This window comes from Periplaneta americana, chromosome 17 (genome assembly GCF_040183065.1).
Source record: "Periplaneta americana isolate PAMFEO1 chromosome 17, P.americana_PAMFEO1_priV1, whole genome shotgun sequence".
Classification (NCBI taxonomy): domain Eukaryota; kingdom Metazoa; phylum Arthropoda; class Insecta; order Blattodea; family Blattidae; genus Periplaneta; species Periplaneta americana.
In genome coordinates this window covers 137,618,326-137,638,161 of record NC_091133.1, presented here as the reverse complement: position 1 = coordinate 137,638,161, position 19,836 = coordinate 137,618,326, and the positions used below count along the sequence as shown (strand labels likewise).

Here is a 19,836-nt window from a genome sequence, read left to right as displayed (position 1 = left end):
CAGGTCAAAGTCAGGTCGAGGACAGGTGAAAGTCAAGTCAATGTCAGGTCGAGGTTTGGTCGAGTTCAGGTCAATGTAAGTTCAATGTCAGGTCTAGGTCAGGTCAAGTTCAAGGTCAGGACAATGTCCTGTGAAAGTCAGGCCAAAGTCAGGTGAATGTTAGGTCAATGTCAGGTCAACGACAGGACGTCAGTTCGAGGTGAGGTCGATCTCAGGTCAAGGTCAGGTAAAGTTCAATGTCAGGTGAAGGTCAGGTCGAGCTGAGTTCAATGTCAATGTCAGTTGAATGTCAAGTCAATGTCATGTGAAGGTCAGGTCTAGGTCAGATGAAGGGAGGTCATGGTCAGGTAAGTTAAGTCACCGTCATGTGAAGGTCACGTCAAGGTTAGGTCAAGGTCAGGTCAAAAAATTTTCAAAATTAAAAAATTTCATAATTAAAAAAACCATATATTTTGAAAAAATTATCAAAATTTTTAAATTTTTTTCCAAATTCAAAAAAAATTTTAAAAATTTTCCAAAATTCAAATTTTCAAAATTTTTCTAAATTTTTCAAAATTAAAACAATTTTTTAATTTTCAAATTGTTAAAAAAATTTTTAAAATTCCAAAAATTTTCAAGTAATAAAATTTTCAAAAATTCCAAAAATTTTCAATCTTCATGAATTTTCGAAATTCAAACAATTTTCAAATTTTTTTTACAAAATTCCAAAATGTTCAAACAAAAGTCAAAATTTTCAAAAATTGCATTACACTTCATTGGTCGAATATGGAATGACGTCATATAAACGAAATAGTAGAAGATTCTGTGAGGAATAAAAATGTAAATGTTTTATTTTAAATTGGGTTAGTTTTGCATATAGATGAGGGTGGGAGGGAATATTTTCTGCACAGTTTAACATTTTCGTCACCAGGTGCGCTGCTAAATGCATGGAGTAATTACTCTTTTCGCTACTTGGTGCGCTGCTATTTGTAATAACCAACGAGTTAGAAAGAGAAGACTATAGAGTGGCCATGTTGTCCTGTACAGCGCTCTTTGCGGTGCCACCGCGAAACACGGCAGATCTGAACTAAGCGCCCATCTTTGTAAACATTCGTCTGCTTACAATGTCGTATAACGGAGGTAAGAAGTACAAAAAAAAACTAAGAAAAAACATGCCTGTTGTGTGTGCTGCATGTAACTGCAATGTCAAAAGGAAAAAGACAACTGATATATCATATTTCATGTAAATTTTATGAAGTTAAGTCCATAGTTTTGTTAATTAGCAGCATTTTTTTTTTCATGCATAAATGTGTAACAACGCCCGGCATAAACAAAATAAATGGTTCACTGTTAATGTAATTAAACTAAATACGGATAAAAACCAATACAATTCCGTTTCAGACCCAGTGAAAAACAAATAGCAATACAATATTAAAATTGTATTTCGACACCGGCATCCTTTATTTCTGCTCCTTCTGTCCTTACTGCTTATACAAGAAGACGATGAGCTGTAGCTTATAAGAAGTAGGCCTATTTCGAAGACAAACGATTAATCAAATAAATGGTTCACTAGTAATAAAGTTAAACTAAATACGGATAAAACCGCTACAATTCCGTTTCAAACCTAGTAATAGCAATCAAATATTAAAATTGTATTTCGACACTCGCATCCAAAATAACGCAAAACTCTGGGGTAGGTCGTATTGTTGTTAGTATTTTGACTGGAAGGACATGAAAGAACATAATTGAGCACCCACGTGCAATAATGGGGTAAGTATGAATATATTTCGTAACTACTTACCCCATTATTGTACGTGGGTGCTCAGTTATACACTAATAATTATCTGTGGTGCCACAGCCCTTGAAAGGCTCAGACAGACCAGCCGGCTGTTGGCCTCACGTTCACATTTCGATAATAATTATACTTTACTGTAACAAAAAAACTGAAAGCGTGTTTTGTCATGTTTCACCCACGTTACAAGCTTGGAGGTAACGGTTGTTTACTACAGATAGGGCCTACTTTCATTCTATATCTTATGGTATAGTAAATAGTTTTGCAACGTCTAGAGACTGGGAAAACAATTTAATAAAAACATCCGAATCATACTCGTTCATTTTATAGGCAAAAGAACCTAGGAATATTAACATTTTCTTCAGTATATTTGCTAGGACTTCTTGTCATACTACATGACAATTTTGCTTAGGTTATTCTTTTAAGCATTCCTTCTAGGAATAGCTCAAGTGTTTTAAATTTAGCGTACATAAGTTTAGATTAAGTTCCTAGCACGTATTTGACGAAATACTAGGTTTTTCCACTTCAGTTTAACTGATTTATGCAAACGAAATTAAGACAGCCATCGATTCTAATGTCAGTTATCACCACGCCCACTTTATTTTGGGCGCATAAGTTCATTACCGACGGTCGTTCAATTTTCTTCAAACATGGCGGCGCAATGACCACTCTATATCTTCCTCTTTCTAACTCGTTGGTAATAACGCCTCTCCCAAAAATAGATGGCAGCAAGATCAATTTCTACAACAGCGCCTGTAGTGTGTGTTACGAGAAACTCACTAAGTTTCGCATCCTATTATATATTTATCCATGCACAGTATAATAGACTGTTAGACTGTGGCTGAGGAGTGTAGTGTTGGCTGACATGCATAATTTGATTTACGTAGTAGCCTTGCGCCCGTCCGCCATGACACCTCGCTTCGCAGCGTATAGGATGAGATAGCCTTGTGGTTGTGTTGTGAATGTGTGTATTCGAAGGAAATCTGCCGTGTTAATAATAATGGTAATTATATTTGTATTATAGAATTTGTCAAGGTTCTAAAGTTTGACCATTCATTATTTTACATTAAATTTGTTTTTCAGTTATTCTACTCCTTCTTCAAGTCTTTGGTTGGGAAGGACGTCGTAGTGGAACTGAAAAATGACTTAAGGTGAGGCAAGTAAAGTTCACACTTTTAGTTATATAAAATGGGAAAATTTTTGTATACGAATTCCTCACTTACAATTACATCTTCAAATACTAAAAAGAGCAGATTTGTATGCGTTTGTCGAATGCCCATTATTATGCTTACGAAAAGGCACTTTTCAGTGCCAATAATTTATTTTGTGTGCACAAGGTTGGAATTTTGGGTGAAACGAGCGTTTAGCGACTTCCGCCGATTTTGGAATAGACACCGACGCACTTGAACTGCCAACGTAGGAAACAAAAAATCACACTCACTCGCTTTCACCTTTATCTTGACGAGATAATGAAAGCCTAACCTAACCTAAGTGCGTTGGTGTCTATTCCAAAATCGGCGGAAGTCGCTCAACGCTCGTTTAACCGTTGGTTTTCTAATTTTATGACTGAACCAAGTAATAGGCTACAATAAAACCTCCGTTAACGTAAACTCTGTCAACCGAAAACGGGTTTAACCGAAACATGTAAGCATAAGGTTCGTTGTGTTTGTCGGTCGCGGTACCATACGGGGACAGTGACGAAATGACATTTTTAAAAGTAGGACAGGGATACCATACAGGAGCAATGGCAAATTGGCATTTAGGTATTTTGTATTCGTTTTATAGTTAATATTGATAAACGTTTTTGGTAATTATTTAGAATTCTGTGCTAAATTGAACATTGGTCAGTATGGCGGACTTCACCGAGGATAAGTGACAGGTTCAGGTTTTTGGTATGCTACCAATAAACGTATCTTATGCAAGGTGAACTATAAACCTAACCTAACTTGTCACTGATCCTAGATGATGTCCGCCATACTGACCAACGTTCTATTTGGCAGAGAAGTAAATAATTACCACGTATTTTTTTCACAAATATTTATAAAACAGTTATATTACCGGTCGTTCTTTATGGTTGTGAAACTAGGATTCTCACTTTGAGAGAGGAACTTAGGTTAAGGGTGTTTGAGAATAAGGTGCTTAGGAAAATATTTGGGGCTAAGAGGGATGAAGTTACAGGAGAATGGAGAAAGTTACACAACATAGAACTGCACGCATTGTATTCTTCACCTGACATAATTAGGAACATTAAATCCAGACGTTTGAGATGGGCAGGGCATGTAGCACGTATGGGCGAATCCAGAAATGCATATAGAGTGTTAGTTGGGAGGCCGGAGGGAAAAAGACCTTTGGGAAGGCCGAGACGTAGATGGGAGGATAATATTAAAATAGATTTGAGGGAGGTGGGATATGATGATAGAGAATGGATTAACCTTGCTCAGGATAGGGACCAATGGCGGGCTTATGTGAGGGCGGCAATGAACCTCCGGGTTCCTTAAAAGCCAGTAAGTAAGTACTGATTTTACTCCATTTAGCTATAGCTATTGTATTTTTCCTGGGCGGAAGTACAATTCAAATGGAGTAAAATTTAATAAGGTAATTTTAAAGTTACTATGGAAACTATGACGTCATTCACGCCATGACGTTGCAGTAAATAAAGGCCAACTTTACGGAGAAATTTGTGAAGTAATATTTCCAGAGAAAATAGTTCCTTTCATTTCCTAATGGTGAAATTAGTGTTGAGATAGTTCCGGTGATTTTGGAAGTGAAAATCGTTGAATTTATAAGGGATTTTTGTGTGAGATGCAATTGATAGTGTAAGCGAGGCATAACAAACGCCTAAACTAATCAAACATAACCTGTCACAGATTCGTATATGTAAGGTATATAAGTGGAGTACGAAGGGAACTACCTCATGACTAGTTTAGTTTTCAAGGGAAAGTACAAGCGTAAACCTTTAAAATGCAAGCAAGCAAACTGTTTGAGCATTAATGACGAGCATTGAACCAAAGGAGAGGAGAAACACTAAAGATGACTACACAACATATTCCGATTAGATTTCCCAGGATCAAAGTCTTTGGCTATTGTGGTAGATGTTGCAAAATATCAAGTTAAAATGAGTAGAAGTCTAAAAACGAGTATTTTTCCTGAACCAAAAAATTGTACTTCGCCTTGCAAAAAGAAAGAAAGAAAAAGACAAAAAATCGCCGAATGATTAAGACAGGCATTGACAACTTCTCTCTGGAGAGTTTGCCTTGATTTGTCTCAATTTTCTGGCACAGTTATTTTTAGATACTTACCTGTATTGTATAGTCATTCTACCAATTTTTGGTCTATGGAAAGTACTCGTCTTTATTCGCTGATAAAACAACACATTAGGCCTACTCATTTTAACTTGATATTATGCAGTCAATAACTACTAAGCTAGCCAAAGTATTTGGTGCATAAAATGTAACAATTAAAAATAAATATAAGAATGTACTGTACATCGTACAGAAAGTTTTTATTTCTTACATACATTATATAGTATAAATTTGGAGTAAATTGGACTTCTTAGATTCCTGTGAGGTCAGTCAAGGACTTTAGATGAGTAACGATTGGAGCATGTAGAATAAAAACCCTTCTTGATTCGCACAGTCTTCATGTTCATCTGAAAACAAAGATAGAGCAAACCTTCAGAACGTCATCAGCAACAATGGGTCATTCCATAAAAATGCGAGTTTTCACGAAAAAGAAAAATCTCATGAATCTCTGCTTGTTATATGTCTTTTTTTTTTTTTTTGTTACAATTCGAATTTTTTTAGAAAAAGCATAAAAAAGTCTGTGATTTAAGAGCGCGAAATTTTCTATTAGAAATGACATAAGCCTATTTGAATGCACATTTAAGGCAAATAAATCATTACTTCTGCATGTTAAATTCAATTATTTATAAAGTGCTGACCTTTGTTAATAATTATGTGTAGAAACCGTAATAGAATGATTATTTCGTCCTTCATTACAATGATTATTACAAAGAAAGGCTGAGAGTTTGTATGACATGCTCAAATGGACATTTGTTTATATTTCTTCCAAACGTTTTATAAATGGAAAAGTGAGACACATCACATAACAATCAACTTTTTATATGGACAACATTTTGATTTATGTACGTAGTCTACAAGAAAAACATGTGACACACTTAACACAATGACTGTGACACATGAACAAAAATGTTATGTACGTGTGTGACTAAAGTTTATTCTCAAATCCAGTTGCAATTTTTGTTGTTATTGGAAGTCTTTATGCCTAAACATAATTAGCAATGGAATTTCAAGTACTGTACTCATTGTTGATTTATATAATTTTTGTGTGCGTGTGCGTGCGTTTATTTTTTTTTTTTTAATGTACTTACTTACAAATGGCTTTTAAGGAACCTGCGAGTTCATTGCCTCCCTCACATAACCCCGCCATCGGCCCCTATCCTGTGCAAGATTAATCCAGTCTCTAAAATCATATCCCACCTCCCTCAAATCCATTTTAATATTATCCTTCCATCTACGTCTCGGCCACCCCAAAGGTCTTTTTCCCTCCGGCCTCTCAACTAATACCCTATATGCATTTCTGCATTCGCCCATATTTGCTACATGCCCTGCCCATCACAATTGTCTGGATTTAATGTTCCTAATTATGCCAGGTGAAGAATACAATGCGTGCAGTTATGCATTGTGCAACTTTCTCCATTCTCTTCTAACTTCATCCCTCTTAGCCCCCAATATTTTCCTAAGAACCTTATTCTCAAACACTCTTAATCTCTGTTCCTCTCTCAAAGTGAGAGTCCACGTTTCACAACCATAAAGAACAACCAGTAATATAACTGTTTTATAAATTCTAACTTTCAGATTTTTTGACAGCAGACTAGATAACAAAAGCTCCTCAACCGAATAATAACAGGCATTTTCCGTATTTATTCTACGTTTAATTTCCTCCTGAGTGTCAATTATATTTGTTACTGTTGCTCCAAGATATTTGAATTTTTCCACCTCTTCGAAGGATAAATCTCCAATTTTTATATTTCCATTTCGTACAATATTCTGGTCACGAGACATAATCATATAATTTATCTTTTTGGGATTTACTTCCAAACCTATCGCTTTACTTGCTTGAAGTAAAATTTCCGTTGTTTCCCTAATCGTTTGTGGATAATCTCCTAACATATTCACGTCATCTGCATAGACAAGAAGTTGATGTAACCCATTTAATTCCGAACCTTCTGTGTTATCCTGAACTTTCTTAAAGGAGTACACAACACAAAAATGAAGTTGCTTTGATATTAAGGCATTTCATGAAACATTTACAACACTGGATTTATTTCTCTTCTACATCACTTTGTTCAGTGACAATAAATTGCGAAAGATTCACGCGTGACATCAAGAAGCTCACAACGCCTATCAACACACAGTTTTATTAATCTCTTTAAAAGTGGTTAACTTGCGTAGGAGTGTGTTACGGTGTGTGCATATCTTTCCATCAATAATAATTCATTAGTTACATAAAAATGCCCTCTTGTAGTGCGTATGGGTGCAGTAATTCAACACGGAGAAAGGGCATTCGGGAGAAAGGTATATCTTTTCATAAATTCCCTCATCCGCGGTTCAAAGTGTGGTTGGAATACTGTAAAAGGAAAGAGTTCATTCCCGGACCTGGAGCAACATTTTGCTCATTGCATTTCAATACTTAATACTTTGGCGAATCGCAGTGTTTAAAAATGAATTTAATCCCAAAAGAAAGGTTCTGTGGGCCTGATGGTGGTAGTACGTCATATCATCAGTCAGTAAGCATTTGCCGACTCCTGACCTAAGGAATGCACATATATGTACATTTCTCGCAAGTTCAGATTTTGTGGTGATGATATGTGAAGATTAGATAGTTTAACTTGTATTTGATTATAGATCTGTTTAATTTATACATATTTATTTTCAAGTTTACTTCATAAGCAAAGAAGTTTTAAATGAGAAATGGTAGAGCCACAGTTCTACACCATACGAAATATAGGCTTGAGTCTTTACTCTCTGGCCTCAAGACTTCACGTAACAAATTTCCTGATGTGTATTACATGGAATTATCATTCGTTTGAATCATAAGACTTTTGGAAGTTGGACATTGGTCACGATTTTGAAATATTAGTTTTAGTTACTTTATATTCTCTGCTTTTAAACCTTTCCTATTATTCTTTTTCAATCCTATTAACAGGCTGTATGTTAGAAATTTAATTAATAATGTACTTTAATATTAGCGAGAAACTGTGCAATAGTTGGTGGATAATGAACCCTAAATATGTTTCAGCATTTGCGGCACCTTGCATTCAGTGGATCAGTATCTGAATATAAAACTAACAGATATCACTGTCACAGATCCAGATAAATATCCCCATATGGTAAGTACTATAAGTATTTAGTCTATCTGTTTTATGGAAACACTGATCGTGAATTAGCACTGGTGGTTTTGATCCTTTGCAGATCCACATTGCTACTATTATTTGACATAGTGAAATCACTCCTTACAAATACGCATATAGCTGCCATCTTCCTTGCTGTAACAATAGCACAGCAGTGTCTCCTTTGTAACATTCACCTAGTCTTAAATGCTGTTGGAGGCTGTCCTATTCAAGTACAGTAGAGGTTGAAGATCAGTGGTCTAGAAGATTTTGCCACCATTTCCTCGGCAGGGGTAGTGTGTAAATGTTTTGTTAATTATATTTATGCCAATTTTGATTTAATTAGGAGGATTGAATTGTTCATTATTTGTACTATGTCCATGATTGTCCCTTTTTTCGCCAGTGCAAGAGGATATAATTTGTTTACCATGTGGGAGGAAATCCACTGAAGAATAAAAGTTTTAGTACAATACTTATTCAGGGACTGCCAGGTTGTGTTCTGTGGCTTGGATTGCAAAGGCAGAGTCACAGAACATTATAGCTTCATTGTATGATTTAGCATCGTGTTTCCTGCTTCTAATTCTGTTCATTTTATTCCTGATGTTATATAACGTCATTCAAAAGTCACTTCAAACTTTAAAGCATTATAAATATTATATTTGAGGTAGACAAACATTGCGATATTTTATTTGTTACTTTCTGCATTTCTATAGATTAAACTTTAATGATTTTATTTATTTACTGCTACATAAATTTTGAAGTTTCAAGCCACAGTTCTGTCATTAAATATTAGAATACAGATTATCCAATGCAATATAGGAATCATACTCAAGGGTTGAGAAAATTTAGAATAATTAACAATTTACGAGAAGTCCCATGTTCCATTCGTAAGTTGACCTGGTTGGTAAGTTGGTATAGCGCTGGCCTTCTATGCCCAAGGTTGCAGGTTCGATCCTGGGCCAGGTCGTTGGCATTTAAGTGTGCTTAAATGCGATAGCCTGATGTCAGTAGATTTACTGGCATGTAAAAGAACTCCTGTGGGACAAAATTCCGGCACGTCCAGCAATGCTGATATAACCACTGCAGTTGCGAGCGTCGTTAAATAAAACATAACATTTAACATTCCATTCGTAATTATGGGGATTTCATCAGGTGGTTCGAGGGAACTGGTCTGTTGCTGATAAGAAGAAATCTGGAAGACTCAATGTAATCAGTGAAGTCACCGCTGTTGAGGTGCTTCAGAGAAGTAATGGCATAGTAGTAACTATGCAATTAGTAGAGTTAGTTAGGTGTCCAGCCATCTTGAGTTGAATTATAGACTATACTACATTTTGGAGAATTCTAAGAAAACATCATAGTCTGTATCCATGTAAACTAAAACCATTTTTCATACTAAGGAAGTGACTAGCAGAAGAGGTATAATTTTCCTTTATTTTTTTTTTTTTTTTTGCAGAGATTCTATTAAAGGAGAACTCAACATAAAATATAAAATTTTATTAAACGAATGTAGTATTCTTCAAAGCAACAATGCAATTAATTTAACTTCCAGCTGACCACTATTATTTCAGGAGAACAGATTCTTGGATTAGTGTGATGTCAGTCAGGGATTGCTCAGCTGCAACAATAGGACACAAGTCACAGTGAATTTCATCCTTTCCCGTGCAGTTTAACAGTTCCTCAGTGTGCGGTTTATGGGTGTTTCAGATATGCATGCAAGGACAGAAAGGAGAGAAAATTCTACTCATTTTCGAGAAGAGACCTCTCTCCAAAGTGAGATTTGGCATGGGTGCAGTTTTGTAAGAGAAAACACTTCATCCCAAGATGTAATAATATTTGCTCTGACCATTTTTTACCATCTGGTTATGTTGGATGTAAGGTTAGAAAGTTTAAATTTATGCTCGATAAGAGAAAAGGACCTTGCCTTAAGTCTACAGTAATATTAACTATAAGAGATGTTGAAAGCACAAAATAGGCTATATGAGAACACGAAATTTACGATACGTGACAAAAGAGGAGAAAGATTGTCTCCACACTTTTTCAAACAACATGTACTTCTACTTGTGATGTGATAGTTAATGAAATTTCATCTCTGCACTTGTGCCCCTTTGAACATATGGAAAAGAAGTTCAGTGTGAAATGGGAACTGTAAGTTTTAGAAAATACTGTATTGACGAAACTTCTGACAATAATAGTGACTTGACAGCAGAATTGTCACGTTTAAAACAAAAAGTTTTAAACAAAGTGTTAAAAATTGTTTAGAACTACAGAGTGATCCATATAAACCTTTACAATTTTAATGAGTTATAATTTCCCCCTGGAAGCTAATATAAACTTGAAATTGAGTGTAATGAACTCAGTGACTCTGAGAGAATCTATATTGGTACCCCTACCATCCATTGTTGACTATTATGACTATTGTTGGCCATTAGTAATTAGTTCACAGTCTCTAGTTTTTGCAGTCATAACACTGACATGCCATTCTCAATTTGGCAGCGTGTTTTTATTGTGAAAATTTATTTCCATATTCCTTGATTCAAACACAGTGGGCATTTTGAAGAGACATCAGTGTGCCCAATGTCCAACCAGATCAAAAATTGTATCGATGGCAAGAAAGTTGGAGACAACAGGCTCACTCCTCAGCAAGAGTGGAGAACACAGACCTGCAATGAGTCAAGATTGTGTATAGTGAACTAACCAAAGAAATCTTTGCGCCGATTGAGCCAGGAGACAGACTACTCATATGGCACATGTCAGAGAGCTGCAAGGAAATCGGACTTACAAACCAGCTTCTTTGGTGTTTGCCTAATCTCAAAAAAAAAAAAAAAAAAAAAAAAAAAAAAAAAAAAAAAAATCTGTTGCCCTCCCAGATCACCTGACCTAACCTCTCTGGACTAGTTCTTATGAGGTTAACTTAAGGACAGAGTATACAAGAATAGATTGGGAACTCAGCTCCAATTTCACTGTCCCTTACTCGGAATCACACTATTCTTGCATTAAAAGGTCGGGCATATTTTTAATGTATGAAACAAGCAAAATATTAATTTGACCAAAAAGTGGAATCACCCTTCAATTGAAGGCTGAATTGCAGTAGTAAATAGTAGATTTTCTCCATTCTTCTGGATTTCTTCTCCAATATGGTAAACTTCCTCAATTTGCTGCACCTCCTCAGTCTGCAGTCTGCATTTCTTCTCCATTCTGTTGCGCTTCTTGAACATTGTTGTTTTCATGACAGGTCAGTGTGGCATCATCAGCAATTGTTGGAGTCATTGGATTATATGCTGCAGCAGCTCTGAATTCTTCAGCACGTCCAGTTTTCATAGCTGATTCTAAATACAACAGATGTTCCACATTGTTGTTGGCTTGATGCTCACAGTTCCATTTCCATCAACACATCTAGACTCATGGCACATGCATCGAGAATAATCTACTGCATTTGCATCAAATGAAAAGATGCTGCACATTTATGGAAACCATTCTGGAGTTGCTCTTTCATCAAACACTCTCTCCAATGATTGACCAGAATTTTTTCTATATACTACGCTTCTCTTATTCTTATCTGAAAAGTCCTTCACTACATTTATCCAACCAGCTTTTAAGGACTGAAACACACAAACTTCTACAGGTTGTGGAATGTGTGGCATCTGGGAGCAAGGCAAACAGGAGAATTTTATTTTCTGCACATACTTTGGCAGGACTGAATGACCATCAATTAGGAGTCACTTTACCCTTCAATTTACTAGTTAGGGCGGAATGTGGTATTTTATGTTTTCTTACAGCTTGCTGAATTGGGTTATTTTAATATCCTTAATTACATTATTTAAGGATTCGTTTGTATATTTTAAGAAATTTTTATTTATTTATATATATTTTTTTTTCCATTTTTAGACCTTGTTATAAGAAACAGTTACAAGCATTTAAAACACATAATGCTATTGAATGGGTAACCGAGGTTCTTGCATTTCTCGAATGTGAGATAACCTATCAGTTCGACAAGTTTATTATTATTATTATTATTATTATTATTATTATTATTATTATTATTATTATTATTATTATTATTATTATAGTGATAGTAAATTCAAAGACGGATTTAGGCTAGATGGTAGGGTGGGTCGAAAAAAGTTTTTTGCTAAATTGAAAAACATATTTGTCTAAAAAGTTGTATTATGTAGAGAAAAGTTGGCACACAAAATTTCAATGATTATAAATTAATTTCTTATCTAAGCGTAATCACTTTAAAAGTAAAAGAATAAAATAACATGCAGGTGTAAATTATAATTTCATTTCATATGCTAATTGTAAGCTTATTTTTTTGCATTAACTCCACCAAAACTTCTATAAGAACATGTGCGAGAGTGAATGAGGGTTATACCTTTATGCTTTGGGGGCATGGAAAGAGAGGAACCTACATTCTCGGCAGGAAACTGAAATTTGCTTATTTTCTTTGTTCTCAGGGTAAGTATTGCTGTTGCAGTTGTGTTGAGAGGTGGTTGTTTTCGTTCTTATTACTTCTCAATTATGTCTAAATCTGCGATCTGCACAAGGAAGGAATGTGCATCAAAAACAGAAGAAATCTTTGGAACTCCAGAAGATCTTGAGATGAAATATTTTCCAACATATCAAGGTGTGATGAGATGATTCTTATTGACATGTCTCATTTGAAAGGAAAAAAATAACAAAGAGCCTTTGGCTAATTTGATCTATAAGGAAGTGACAATAGATGGAACTTGGAGGTGGTCTCAATTCCCAAAGTGTTGAATGACAAACATGGTACAAAAATACCATGCTGCAGTGCAAAATGTACTAAAAATTGGAGAAAAAAGAAAAGAAGAGAAGCTTCGTAAAATGCTGCCCTACATTAAAATATATGCTACTGTACTCTTTGATGTAGCTGCTTTGTAACTGTTTGGACTTTACTTCATGTAAATGCAAGAAATCAATAAAATTCCTGAACTTGAAAAAGCTTGCTTATCGAGTAGAGTACGATGAAGAAAAGTGTTATTAGTGTTGTGGATACTGAGACAACAAACAAAGTCCAGGAAAGAGAAAAAAGAAAATCTAAATAGCGATCTTCCAAGGAAGCTTCTGACATCAACAATCGAATGTGTCAGGTGATCATACACTCTGGGAACGAGCATCTCTTCTTCAGAAAATGATTCTGATTTTGCCTAGAAATATCCTTTAGAAACAGAAGCAAGATCTGGAAAAAGGAGATGCAGTCACAGATGAGATTATCCTGCCTGTGCATGCTAATGTCAAAGATAGAACAGGTGTTAATTTGAGAAAGTTGCAGCGGTCGCCACTGCAATACTAAAGAACTTCAATTTTGCATCAGAAGATAATGTTACCAATGAAATTGATAAGAGTAAAATTCAAAGAGAAGTTGCAGAAAATCGTAGTGTTGTGACAGAAATAAAACAGAACTGGAAGTGAAACCAAGAGGCATTTACTTTGGTGATAGAAAGGACTGGTCTCTAGTGATTACAAGAAAAGGATGCATAGTCTATAAAGAATTTAAAATGGAGGAGCATTATTTTATATTTGAGCCAGACAACTGCTATAGAAAAAGCAGCAATGCGAACAATATTGCGTATTCTATTACAGAACCATTAAAAAAAAAAAATCATGTAGTTCCGGATGCTGTTGGCTATGATGGCACAAACACAAATTTAAGTGCTCAAGTAGAAGTTACTCACCATCTTGATGATGTTGTAGGAAGACCTTCTTTGCAATGGTGCATTTATTTATTATATTTCTTCTATATTTTCTGAAAGAAATATATGGGTGCACAAGTGGACCGTATGTGTTTGTTGGTTCTATCAGGAAGCAACAAGGAGTGTGTGAAAACTATTCAATTTCTGCAGAATCTCCATCATTAGATAATAACGTTCTGAGTACTTATATGAAATAAAAGTGAAGCTGTGAATACTGGAAATTGTGAAGAAAATCCAACAGCTAAGAAACCTTGAAACTGGATAATTCCTGCTGAATAACCATCTACAGAATATTAAGAATTAATATAGGCCATTTCCACAGAAAGACACTTAAAAAAGTTACATGTTGTAGCCAAATTTGTGGATCAGATGTATGCTTAGTCTGTGTGGTTCAGCATAAATAAACAACCTTTCTGTGACTATGGCACTAAATTTCTATTCTTGGCAATTCGACTATCACACTTTCTCATGAGCATAAAGCAGTCATTGGCAAGAAACGCATTGTATGTACTACCTGACAGTTTGCTTGTTGCCATATTATCAGATGAACGACCTCACAAGGAAGCTAGCAGTAACTAGAATAATGAAAGGAGAAAATGTAAGAGAAATAGTGAATATGATGGCTGCAAATTCAAAATACGAATAATTATTCATATTTGATTGACTGGAGCAATTTCCAATAGCTCAACCACCAATCATGACCAGTGTTACAAAAGAATATCTCGAAGAAATATAGTACTTGTGGAAGAAAGTCCATCACACTTGCAAATTCCAAAATTTCCATGACAACAATCTGGTATGAACCTTTGGCATAGAAGTGTAGTGTTATTAATATCAAATCAAGAGGAGAAACTGGAAAACTTCTATTAGGCCTACTTACAGTACGCAAATTGTTGCCAGTACCCTCAACTAAACACATGACCCACCCTACTTTCTCTTATTTGACTTGAAAATTGAAGTTGGTGTTGCATGAAGAGATTGTGAAATCTGAAAGATATGTTATTGACATATTAACTCTGTTCTGTAACGAATTGACAGAACAAGAAAAGTCTATAGGCCTAACTACTTGTTGGAGGTCAATGTAACTGCAATGAACAGAATTGTAAAGACATTAAATGATCTAATGATTAGTGAAGCATTGTCACCTTATTTTCCAGATTTCATTTCTTGGGACTATTTTTGTTTATGAGGTAAATGAAAGATAGACTGCTTGTCTACAAATTCTCATATATTAAAGGCATTAAAAGGTCAGTGTGAGATCATTTTAGGAGATGTGAATGTAGAAGTGAGCAGCGGGCTGAACATAGCAACTGTTTTTCTTAATTTATTGTAGTAATATGATCAGCATTAATATAGTGTGCACTTGTCAGTTTTGTAGAAGTGAACATAGCAACTGTTTCTTTTCTTAATTTATTGCAGTAATATGATCAGCACTAATACAGTGTGCACTTCTTAGTTTTGTAGAAGTGAGCAGTTGGCTGAACATAGCAACTGTTTCTTTTCTTAATTTATCGCAGTAACTCTCGTGTTTTTCTAATATCTGCACTCGTGTTTCTTTGTGAATGTGTAGGGTACTTATGTATCACTCTTTGTTTAGCCATTTTGTGTTAGCTTTTGATGACTGAATATTTTTACTTTGAAGTCTGCATAACCCATGAACTTTAGGTATTCAACAAAATGATGAATAATTGAAACAAAAAATGGATATGATTCCATGAACCAGATAACATTCACAAGAAATCAGTAAGTGTATATAGCAGAAAAATCTGAAAAAAGCATTGTCAGAAAGCAAAGAAGTTGTTGCCATGTTCATTTGGCTTTTCTGCTCTATAGTAGGCTACATTTAAGTTGTGCATGCATCTTGGAGTGTTACATAAATAGCAGTGTGGTTAAAATGTGACTTCTGTTAGGCCTTTATGGAAATGTTAAATACTGCTTTAAAAGAAGATATACACTTACATTGGTTATTACATTTTTCCAGTTATCAGTAAAAAACTGCTTCATTCGAGGCTCTGTCGTGCGGTATGTCCAACTGCCAGCTGATGAAGTAGATACTCAATTGCTACAGGATGCTGCAAGGAAAGAAGCTGCAGTGCAGTCTCGCTAATGATGAAGTGTTTGGTAATCCAAGTATTTATTGCACAATGAAAGTTCGTGAGGATCAAATGAAAGATAAACATTTACTTTTAGTTTCCTCAAGTATGCAGGTTTGAAAATTACCTCCTGTGAAGGATTATGTTATATGAACAACAGAATGCAAAAGTTCGTTCTTTTACATAGCCTAGTGTTATTATGAGAATGGATATAATCAGGTTTGTAATGAATTATTTTGCTAATGACAAAATGTTATTCTTAATTATCTTTCGTCATTATTTTTCTGTTGTGTCAAATATTAAAGGCAGAATAAATCATTTTCACTTCTATAAATTTGTATCTAATTAATATGTTGTTTACTGTTGCTCATGATCTTGGATGTCTTTTCTCAGTTGGGTAGGTACATTATTGCTTGACAGCTTAAATAAGTGGTCTCCATCTGTTGTTTGCAGAGAGTATAGCGAGATGTGCAATGTAACAGAACAGTCTTGTGAGCATTGGTCTTATGGCTATTCCTTTCATCATTTCATGTTTCCATAATCTAATTTTTATTTCATATAACACAACTTAAATAGAGAGCACTGTCGTGTAATTTTATTTTATTGTCTTTTAGAATTAATCTCAGTTACTGTTGTTGTTGATCAATGCTACGGATCTTGGATTTCTTCCATTTTCCTGCGGGTGTCCCAATAGTATTTGGTGAGCTGCGATGGTACATCAGCATCTATTTTCTTTTTTTCTCGGCATTGTAGCATTGTATGATGGAGTTCTGATTTCTACAGACGGTGCCCTATGGATGCTGGTAGATATAAATTCGATGTAGATGAGAGGTGAGGCAATAATGTCCGGTATCTCAGTTACTAAGAGTTCATAAATTTCTATTAATTAATAATAATGTATGATAATTTTCGGGGGTAATTGCAGTAAAAGTGCAAATCTAGCTTTCAGATATATAACTCCCTGTGAAGTTGATTTGAATAATTTCAAGGGAAAAATTGTTCCGAGGCCAGGTATCGAACCTGGGATGTTTGGCTGAATGTACCAGCTGAGCTAGCCAGCAACTCTACCAGACATCTGACTGAATTCCCTGTATATCCTATCTCAAAATGGGCTGACAAACCATTAAAGATCCAACATTGAGTGCACACAAACTCTGTATGACTTGAATTGTGGTTTCTGTTAATGAACAGTAACGTGTATTATGCAAATCTGGCTTTCAGGTATAGCTCCCTGTCAAGCTGATTTGAATAATTTTAAGGGAAAAATCATTCCAGGGCTGGGTATCGAACCCCCCCAGGAGTCATCCTAGGTCAGTACAGTGTAAAGCTGTGTTGTCAGCAAGTGATTTTACAAGTGTGACAAGTGCAATGGAAAGTAAGCGCAAACAAGGTAAAGCATTGAGAAGTGATAGCAGGGAAATGGTGTTACCTATACTTGCATATATTAAGTCATACAATGAGCATAAAAGTGTACGCTGGATTGTTAACTAAACATGCGTTCATTCACCGAAGGAGAGGAGGCTTTTGAATTGATGCAGCTGAGAAATTAATCCCAGAAGTAGAGGACTACAGTCAGTAAGTTTATCCTCATCTACCATAGTGCAGCATGTGCAAGAATTTGCAGACAGTATTTGAATCAACTTCGTGATTTGACACAAAATTTTGTTGCTTTCTCATTAAGTATTGATGAGAGTACTGATATACTTGCAATCTTTGTTAGGGATACGAGTAATGCTCTGAAAGTAGAGGAGGAACTTTTAGATATTGTGCCTATGAAAGACTTCAACCTGCATTTCTTCTAGTAGAAAAATCAACAAAGCCTGACATTCCGAGTGTTCCTGAACAATCTATAAATGACTACAATCAATCCAAGACAGAATGACAATTTGCAAGAAAGGAGATGAGAGGTAGAGCCATTATATTTTCTACCAGATAAATTTCATACTACTAAGATTTATTTAAAATCGTCCGTCCTCAAGTGAGATTGACCACTGGGATCTGGAATTAACAAACATATAAAGATAAAGGGAAATGAGACGAGTAAAATATGAGCCGTGCCCGACATCGTAGCTGTTCATCTAGTACGTCACTTCGTCCGACAGAGTGCTCTCAGACGTCATATTATAGATAGCGCTATGAATCCCTTCATTTTCTTATCCAAATTATACTGTGGGCCGGTTGATTACGTCAGACGAGGAGAGAGGGAAAGTGAGTTTGCTTGGTTACGGGCAGTCATATGTTACTTCACTCAGGAGCCAGAGGCCGTAGGGATAACATCACTCAGCAGCCGGAGGCCGTAGGGGTAACATCACTCAGAAGTCGGAGCCCATATCGACAGTTTCTTTTAGGCAATCGACATGCACTCGGGAAGTGGAGCTCGAACTGTATTCTACTTTGGTAACTTAAGTTCATCCTGGTAGATTGTTCGAGAATAGTGTGTCATTATATTTCACTTGAGTATTTACGGACTTTATGGAACCTTGTTTGAAATGAATATATTTTGGGATTTAGCGCGGCATTAAGTTGTATCAGGTGTGTAATTATTGGAGTAGGCAACTTTGGGTTGTGATATTCTCATTTTTGGTTATATGTGTTTGAGATATTGTGCAGGATCATGTATTGGAAATCACTCGGTGATGATACGTCTTGGGTTAAGTAATTGCGATTACGTGAAGTGATGTATTGTGATATTGGAGGTTGTATTGTATTAGGGGATTATGTGAGGAAATATAATTTGATATGCGAGGTTTTGATGTTCCAAGACGGTTTGGGTAATAGCGTAGTGATTACGATCTTTTGGGTTGCATCGTATTTGACGCTGTAATGAAGTATAATAGTATGGGCCTCATTTATCTATTCTAGTATTTCCTACTCCATTTTGATTATTATTGGTTTCCACGCCGGTATTCTGGAATTGAGTGCATTGACTTTCCGTTGCTATTCAAATGATCATTGGTATTTGAAATTATTGTCGGTTACTTATCACATATCGTATCTCTCTCTCTTTCGTGGGCATTGTTTTATTGTAAAGTACAGAGATTGTTGTTAGTGCTATCTGCACAGTTTATGTGAGACGGATGTGGAATTGGTAATTTATATAGTGATCAGTCATGTGACAGTTCGTACTGGGTAAATTCTTTGTGTTATACTGAGTTCATGTGTATGTTGAGTTTGGTTAATCAGATGTTATGTTATCTATAATTGAATGGGCCATGTGTTATGAGTGTTATGAGTTAGTGTACTGACTGGGCGTTCATGTTGAGGTTTATATCAAGTTATATATATATATATATATATATATATATATATATATATATATATATATATATATTGAGAGAATGTTTTAATGACTAAATGATTAATGGGTCAGTAATTGATTATTGAGAGATGGGCGTATTAGATTGTATTACGACTCATAAGTATGTTTGCCCAGTGTACTTAAACTCTCCACGATTCAGTCATTGCTTTGGTACTTATTCAGATTAACTTGTTATATTCACATTCATTTAATTTCATACTTAAATGTGTTATTTCATTTATCATTCATGTATATTGTTATCTGTTATTGTTAATTATATCTGTTATACAAATTCACACTATTTATTTCTAAAAGTCTTCCACTGCGCACATCTAATCTTCCAATGTACCATCCACCTGGCGAGTAACAGCCACTATAAGAAGTAGTAGAGGAGGAGAGGATGATCGTACACCTTCTTGTCAAATAATTATTCGATTTGTACATTAAAACAAAAAAATTATGTGTTAACATATAAATGATAGTATAGAATTTAAAGAGAGACCTTCAAAATTTCCATCACAATCTTCTGAACCTCATAAAAGGGAATT

At 35.3% G+C, this 19,836-nt stretch overlaps 1 protein-coding gene across 1 annotated transcript; it reads left to right on the top strand.

Annotated features, from left to right (window-relative positions):
- The first annotated feature begins 2,619 nt into the window (after positions 1-2,619).
- On the top strand, positions 2,620-16,324 carry LOC138692961 (U6 snRNA-associated Sm-like protein LSm2). The gene is made up of 4 exons (XM_069816381.1): positions 2,620-2,774; positions 2,855-2,922; positions 8,093-8,183; positions 15,879-16,324. The coding sequence occupies exons 1-4, from the start codon at positions 2,772-2,774 to the stop codon at positions 16,002-16,004; spliced, it is 288 nt and encodes a 95-aa protein (XP_069672482.1). The 5' UTR covers positions 2,620-2,771; the 3' UTR covers positions 16,005-16,324.
- Positions 16,325-19,836: the final 3,512 nt, after the last annotated feature.